Source organism: Otolemur garnettii, unplaced genomic scaffold (genome assembly GCF_000181295.1).
Source record: "Otolemur garnettii isolate 467f Iridium unplaced genomic scaffold, OtoGar3 scaffold00279, whole genome shotgun sequence".
NCBI classification, from domain to species: domain Eukaryota; kingdom Metazoa; phylum Chordata; class Mammalia; order Primates; family Galagidae; genus Otolemur; species Otolemur garnettii.
The window spans coordinates 906,987-915,283 of NW_003852674.1; the positions used below are offsets into that span (position 1 = coordinate 906,987).

Sequence of the window (8,297 nt, forward strand, 5' to 3'; positions counted from 1 at the left end):
GCTTTCATATGAAAGCTATAACCTAATTATAGCCTAAGAATACAGGGAGATGGGAGGGGAGTGGCGGAGGGGTGGTGGGAGGGTGATTGAAGGGATCACTTTTATGGTTTATCTTACAAGGGTACAAGTGAATCTTTCTAAGAGTAGAATATGAATATCTTAATACAATAACTAAGAAAATGACATAAAGGCTATGTTAACTATTTTGATGAAAATATTTCAATTGTATATGAAAACACCACACTCTACCCCATGATTGCATTAATGTACACAGCTATCATTTAATTAAAAAAAAATAGTGGAACTCAGGGTGGAATATGAAAATGACAGATGACATCACTCAGACCCTGAGTGGGACCAGAAATTGAAGATGAGGCTCTATTTTGTAGCCCTTTTGGGATTATCCCAGGGAAGTACTAACAAGGTCTTGTCTTCCCTCCTCACCCACTCAAAATTCAGAGGTCACTGCAGTGGCCTCAGGTAGGTTTTCCTCCCAGTTGCACATGATTCTCATTAGTTCATGTCTGAAAAATCCCCAGAAACTATTGACATGTCCTGGAAAAGTTATTTATAGTTTTTTCCCAGGTGTGAAAAGGTCTCTTGCAGAAGCAACTCAAGGTGACATGGTAATTGCCCCTCTGAAGGGAAATGAAATCAGGGTATAACAAGACTGATTACTGCTTTGGCTCCAGATGGCTGGTGTCTACAGATGACAATGGTCCTGCTGGCAATTGAAGCCATGACATTGAATGCGGTGAGTATTTTATGATGACTCAGACCCCATACAATCAGAAGGTTGGTGAGGAACTAGGAAGGACAAAGGTTTTCTTCCAGTCCCAATAAACCTGCACCTAAGCTTTGGCCTGAGTCTGAACTGAGGAAGTAAAACAGTGTGAGGACTGAGACCTCACATCAGGCTGAAAATGGTTATGGCTTCAGGTGGGAGAACATTCCTGAGTCTGGAGCCAGCATAGAATGGAGGGTCCTGTGCTCTCACCTGCTCTTTCCCCTTATGGTGGACTTTACCAATCCACCTGGACTCCTAAGAACTGGACTGAGAAAATTGAGACATTTTTATGTAGAGAATTAAAAGGAAAAGTTCAGGATCTTTGGCTGTGTGTGGTCCCTGTTCTCTACACACTTACATGTCTAGAGACATGCACAGCCCTGAGGCAACACTCAGAGTCTGATTTCAGAACCTGGATGTCACCTCATTAACTGCATGATGGTGGGTCAGCTTGGGCTTGTCACCTGCTTTTTTCCCCCACTCAATGTCTTAACTTTACACTGGGTGTGTAGCTTTTGTTGGTAGGAAGTTTTTCTCATATACCTGCCTGTGCCCCTATAGGCTGAGGGGTTATGAATCCTGACAGTGTCTCTGCTTCCCAGTCCAGAAGCCAGGGATAGAAACAGACTGTCACTCAACATCACACATGTGTCACTGCTCCCATAACTGCTTGCAAAGGTAGTCACAGTTGTCTCTTCTGCTTGGTTCCAGGCCAGTACATTGGAGTAACATGATCAGCCAGTGGCAAACATAACCAAACTCCACCCTATCTCTTTGTAACTAGTATTATTTTCCTCTTCCCTCTGGTGATGTTTGGAGGTTCTGGGGAGTGGTCTGAATACCTCCACTCTGTGTGAATGTGTCTGGGGAGGGTGTGAAGTGAGAGACAACATCAGGCCCACACCCTGCTTACCAGGGAGTGCACCTGCTGCAGGTGTGTATGCTCAGTGAGCTATTCTCACTGTGTCAGGGACCTGGTCTGCCCTTCACTGGGATAGAAGGACCTTGTGAAAGCTAAGAAATAATCTCTGTACTTTGTTTTCATTTTTCTTCCTTTGCTATACATGTGGATTTATAGGCATTTATTAAATGACAAGTGTATGATTTGAGAATCCTAGGCATACTTCTATACCCTTGAAACTAATGCCATTATCAAAGCATTAAACATATCCATTGTCCCTGAAAATTCCCGTGTCCTGTGGGAAGCTTTCCCTCCACTTCCATCCCACACTAGCCACTGGGTCACTAGTTAGTGACTTGTTTTCTATTATTTCCGATGAGGTTGTATTTATCAGAATGTTATATAAATCTGTGCCTCACTTTCTGTCCACATAAAATAGTTTGAGGATATTGTTTAAACTGGACATTCAGTATTAGCATACATGGGGCTCCTCTACCCAGACCTAAATCCTAACACACAGAAAATCATCAATAAATTGTATGGACTAGTATTTTCTTTGAATGGACCTTGATCCACCTTTTAGGAAATGAGTTAGAAACACAAAGAGTTCCAATCTCCCTCTTTATCTGCATTTCCATCTTCTTAACTACTTATTTTTTTCCCCACACCTTTGATAATGTTTCCTTCAATGTGACTGGGTCTCTCCCAATTCCTTTTTCTCTGTCATTATTGTCTGTGAGTCAATCCCCTTCAGGATACAGGGATTTTTCCAGCACTTCCCATCCAGAAGTTTTCAGTCCAGCTGTTCCTATCACCAGTGTCTGATCTGTCCCTCACAACCCCATTCCTTTTTTGTTTTCATATTTATGTGTAACTGACATCCCCCTTTGTGGTACTTTCACTGCTCAAGTTTCTTGGTGGTTTGGTTATTTAGTTTTGCCTTCAGATTAAAAATTGCTTTAGAAAGAGAATTCCATCAGACAGCATATGTGGCATTATAGAGACTATTCTTCTCTAAATTAACAGAGTGGCTAAGACAAGACTTTGGGTGAAACACTTGTCTTCTCCCTGTCTGATTGTTATCTTCTGCCAAGTGAGTATGGTATCCAATATTTAGGACATCAGAGAATTAATGAATTGATATATTTGACTCTCCAAGCAGTATGTGGCAGAGGGTCAATTCTCAGTAAATTTCACTGTTAGTATCTTGATTTTTGTGTTCTTACAAGAATGGGTTCACCCCATGAGTGTGAACCTGGATCAGGTTGGATTGGACCTGCTGGATCAGAGACCAAGTGGTGGTCAACTTGCCGTGAGTTGACTTGAAGAAAATGCTAATTCCCCCAGTCTGATTTCATCTGTGACTGAAGTGGGATATTCCTCCTCACATTGTACAGTCTCTGACTCTGGCTATACCTCAGTGTTGGTGAAATGGATGGTGGTGTAGTGGGCTAACATCTATGAGACCATGGTTGCTTCATTTGGTTTTCTTTTTTTCATGAATCTGAGAATACTATCTTCATTCTCACTGTTCTTACTGAAACCCACACTGTTACTAGAAAAGTCTCTTCTTGACAGATAAGCAGGTAAGTGAGTCTTGCTCTTCTTGGTGAAGCAAAAACATTAGAAAGGGAACACGTATAGATCAGAAAATTCAAAGTAATGGGTCAGTCTCACTGTTGAAACTGGCAGCAGGAGTGCGGCCATCTGGAGCCAAAAGCAGTTACACATGTGTTTTCAGCAACCTGGCAGCTCTCTAAAACCTATCCATTGGGTTTTTGTGAACTCTCCATTATACAAGAATGTTTGTATTGTGATTGACAAAAATCATGCCATGTGTTAACCAGCTGACCCTTCATCCCTTGTCTTTCTCTGGAGATTAGGGATGAAGGTGAGTATTCCTATCCTCTAATTACAAGGTTGGTTCCCCTGGCTACCAGCTCCCATCCCAGGTTGCCCAGGAGTCCACTGAGAGTCATTGTATTTGGGCAGAAGATACTCCCATCAACAGGAAATTCAAAGGATTGAGGAGACTTGTGTCAGATGCTCACACCACTCAGAAAATTATAGAGATCTTACCATGATTGTGTCTTGAACCAGGGTCAAAGACAAACACTTTTCCTACTACCTATATGAACAAGGGATTCACTGTGTGTCAGGACCTAAAGTCAAACACACACACACACACACACACACACATATAATTAAATTGCAATATCACACAAGTGTATATAATCCTCCAGTTTTTGTCAGTGTCAACATGTTCTCTAATCCTCTGCTTTTTAAGGTTTTGTCTATTTCTTATTTCAAATAAATAATCTAATTAAGCATGGTTTTTCTATGAAATAATCTAATTAAGTGTGTTTTTTCTATGATAGTGATTTTTTATTTTGAATATTTATTTTTCAGTTCTAGAATTTTCATTGTGTTTCCTGTGTAGTTCCAATTTCTCTTCATTAATTTTTCTTTATCCAATTGATCACAGTAATAAAATCGGCTTTAATATCATTATCAGCTAATTCCAACATCTGGGTTCTCTTGGGTTTAGTCTCCATTGATTATTGCCTTGAATATGGGTCACATTTGAATTGTGTCCTCATACATTGTAGAGACTGCATTCATTATTTTTTCATGAGAGAAACAAATAGCATATATTTTTGTTCTTTCAATTGATGGTTAATCTGATTAACTCACACTTCATATTCAGAAGTCTTAGCTCATTTACTTTAGGCTTCTGTGAGCAGGTTGACATCTGTATGCATATGCAGGCATCTGCCAGAGACTTGGAATTAAAAAATGCACACACACACCCCTACAAGTTATGGCCCCACCTTTATCTCTTCTTCCACACGTTTTTCCTTTGCAGCATCTGCAGTTGTCCTCAAATTTTTCTTTTTGTACTTTTGGCTAATGGAGCTATGGCGGTCTACTTTGGCTTTAGTCACTTTGTGGTGTACCAACCACAGCCTCCTTTAGAATCAGAGTCATTTTGAAAAGTGGAAAACTCAACCTTCTCTATCAAGGTCAAATTCCTTCTAGGATCTGCCTGCTCCTGTTCAGTCACTAGTGAAAGCTAAAGATACCGGTGTTTTATATATTTTTTTCATAGTCTATGGTCATTATTTCCAAAAAAAAATGGTTGAAATGGATGTTTTTAGCTGTACCAGAAGCAGAAAATATGGAAATAGATGTTTTGAGATATACCAGAAGCAGAAAGTGTATTTCTCCCAGTGTTTGACCATGTAAGCTTTTGTCTTAACTTTTATGTTGTTAATGTTACAATACTTTTTTTCCTTTTCGAGGCATAGTTAGAAAGCCTTTCCTCATATTCAGATTATAAAGTAATTCACCCGTATTTTCATGTAAGATTCATATGGCTGCATAATTTAAAAATTTTTAGATATCTTTCTGTTCTGTTTGTCTATCTGTGTGCTGGTATAACACTTTCACATGGTGACACAGAAGTGTGTTCTAGTAATTGACGGAAACGGTTCCATAGTTCACACCTCTTCTTTTATTCCTCCTGCCTAATTTTTTGTATTATTTTATATTTAATTTTTAGTGTCAAATTTTCTGGATCCAGAATACAATTATAATATTTACTTGGTCCATCAAAGTTTCAGATTAACTTCTAGAGAACTGATAAGTTTATGAGGTTTCCATGTCCTGCCCAGGATTGAGAAATATCTTCATTAACCAGTCCTTCTTCCTACTGGGAAGTTTGAAACTTTTCTTTATCAAGTTTATTCATTTTATTCTGAAAGATTATAACTTTTGATTGGCTTTATAGGTAGGACTTTGTATTCCATCATGTAACTTATTTTTTGTGGATATGAAGGCTATTGATTTTTGAATATGAATTGTATAGATTGTTCCCTTCCTAAATTCTTCTACTATTTGAATCAATGTTTACGTCTGATTCTGTAGGGAGTCCTTATACTATCACAGAAACTACAAATAGGTTCTTTCTCTCTAACTTATTTTCACCTATATAATTACTCATACTTACAGGATAGTAATTATCATTATTGAAAGAATGGGCCCCTTTGCTTTCTCATAAATAAAGTGCTAGAATATGCACATACATGGTCATGCTAAGGAAATATCCCTGACGCATGTCTCCATATCTTTGCTTTTTAAAATTAATGCTGCTGATTTTTGTCAAAGGCATTTGTTACGATTAATGGCGACAGTCATACAGTTTTAAAAAATATTTATGCAGCTAACTTTGTTATTAGATTTTATGATGCTGAACTTTCTCTGAATTCTTGGAATATATCTCACACCATCATAGTATGTCATCTTCTTAATGCCATGTGTCAAGTACAATTATTTTCTGTGACCCAAAAGTTATGAGAGACTGTGGTTTAAATTAATAAAAATAAGCAGCAAATTCAGTACCATACTTATTACTGATTGTTGGAACCCACACATTTTGTATGAACATGAAGAAAATAGTGAAAAAATCTACAGTTGAAATGTATGCTTATCTCAGAGGAGTAGGATTGTAAATGACAGGTGGAGTATAAATTAATTCTTTTGTGTGAGTGTCCTTATATTATTTTACTACTTGTGATACACATATACATTAATTAAATAATTTTGGAGAGAAGTTTACTAAGGTAATAAAAATAATACAATTTCTGTATGTGACCATACATCCAGTAATGCTACAATCCCTGATGCATGTCTCCATAACACCTTGTATATGCTTCACTCATGGAGTCATTTGCATTTTTCTATGATCATAATTTATCTATGTGTCTCCCACACTGGTCTCTGAGCTCATAGGAACAATGATGCAGGTCACTTAATTTTTGTATATCTAAAGACTGACAAACTATTCTGTATACAGTGGGTGTTTCAGAGACATTTTTGATGTGGAAAATAAAGCTTTGCCTGAGAATGATGCCCTGTAGAATTTAGGAAATGAATAAATACCAATAAATACCATTTTGGGAAAAGACTAAATATTCATATATTTATTACCCTCCCAGGGCCACCCGATCCTGTATGGCCCTGGGAAAGTATAAAAATGCTGGCTACTCTGAGTGGCAGTTCTTAGCTGCCCTTAGTCCCCTCCCCGTAAATGTAACTGCTGTCCTCAGAGGAGTTATTGATGGCCCAGGGGTCTCTGTTAGAACTAGAAATTCTGGAACAAATCTGGGACTAGGGCTATTACTCTGAATTATAACTCTGTGACTTTCAGGCTCTTTTCTGAACAACTTCTTTATGGTCCCATGAAAATGCTTCTTGTTGATTTGATCCTGAGCCTACTGTTGATGGTCCAGAATTGCACTGGGGTCCTGGGGAACACCTTTCTTCTCTTCACCTATGCCTCCAGAGCCTACACCAGCCAGACACCAAGGCCCACACACGTGATCCTCATCAACCTTGCTGTAGCCAACCTCTTGGTGCTTCTTTTCAAAGGGATCCCTCAAATGATATTTATCTGGGGAGTGACAAACATCCTGGGAAATATTGCATGTAAACTTGTCTATTATACTCACAGAACAGCCCGGGGCCTTTCTCTCTGCACTACTTGCCACTTGAGCAGTATTCAAGCCATCACCATCAGCCCTAGAACTGGAGGGTGGATGAAGCTCAAAGACACAGCTTTGAAGAATGTCAGGCTCTCCTGCTTTCTGTGCTGGATCTCCAACCTGCTGATAAACATCTTTGTTCCTATAAAGATTCAAGCCCTTCAGAATATTCACAATTCTACTATTGCTCGGGATTATGGAATCTGCTCTTCTGAAAGTCCTGAAGCAACTTACACTGTGGTTTACACAACTCTACTCTCTTTCCCAGATGTTGTGTTCATGGGACTCATGGCTGGGGCCAGTGTCTACATGGTCCTCCTCCTTCACAGACACCACCAGAGAGTGAGGCATATTCACACTCTTAGTATGTCCCACAGGTTCTCCCCTGAGTCAAAAGCCACTCAGACCATTCTGCTTTTGGCAACTACCTTCATTTTATTTTATGTTGTTAATTCTTTCCTTATAATTTATAATTCTGTGTTTTCCAAAACTCAACATTGGTTTCATAATGCTACCACCTTTCTGGCTGCATGTTATCCCACTCTCAGCCCTCTGATACTGATGCTTCAAGATCCACAACCACCAAGCTTTTGTTCTTTGATGGTGAAAGAAAAGTTCCAAATTACTAGGAGTCCCATTCACAACAGTGTTTCATTTTTTTCAGAAAATCTCCTTATTCACTCATTAACATGTGCATGAGTGGATGTTTAGAACGTGATTGACATACACTCAAGATATTGATAATAAAAAAAAATTAGATGACATTGACTTAGCCATGGAGAGGCATTTAACTTCCCTCAGAAGCCAGACCAACAACCAGATAAACAGAAAACTAGGTGTTAGCAGTATCCAATGTTTTCTGATTGCATTTTTCCTATAAAATATTTGATGGAAATCAGGAAGTGAGCTGGAGTATAAATTACCTGGGGACATATTAGAATTATTAATGGGTTATTAGAGCAAATTATAAGCATATTATGCATTAATAAATGTTAATAATTCTGTGTACAACTACAACCTTGTATGTGTAACCCATGGGAAGCTACTTTATCATTATAAAACTTCA

At 38.6% G+C, this 8,297-nt stretch overlaps 1 protein-coding gene across 1 annotated transcript; it reads left to right on the forward strand.

The window, feature by feature from the left end:
• Positions 1-6,734: 6,734 nt before the first annotated feature.
• Positions 6,735-7,940, forward strand: LOC111722567 (vomeronasal type-1 receptor 4-like). Its single transcript, XM_023508822.1, has one exon. It carries the CDS (start codon positions 6,929-6,931, stop codon positions 7,928-7,930), a length of 1,002 nt encoding a protein of 333 aa, XP_023364590.1. The 5' UTR covers positions 6,735-6,928; the 3' UTR covers positions 7,931-7,940.
• The last annotated feature ends 357 nt before the right edge of the window (positions 7,941-8,297 follow it).

Excerpts from the sequence above, each read along its gene's own strand:
- LOC111722567 (XM_023508822.1), top strand. The coding sequence starts at position 6,929 with ATGAAAATGCTTCTTGTTGATTTGATCCTGAGCCTACTGTTGATGGTC.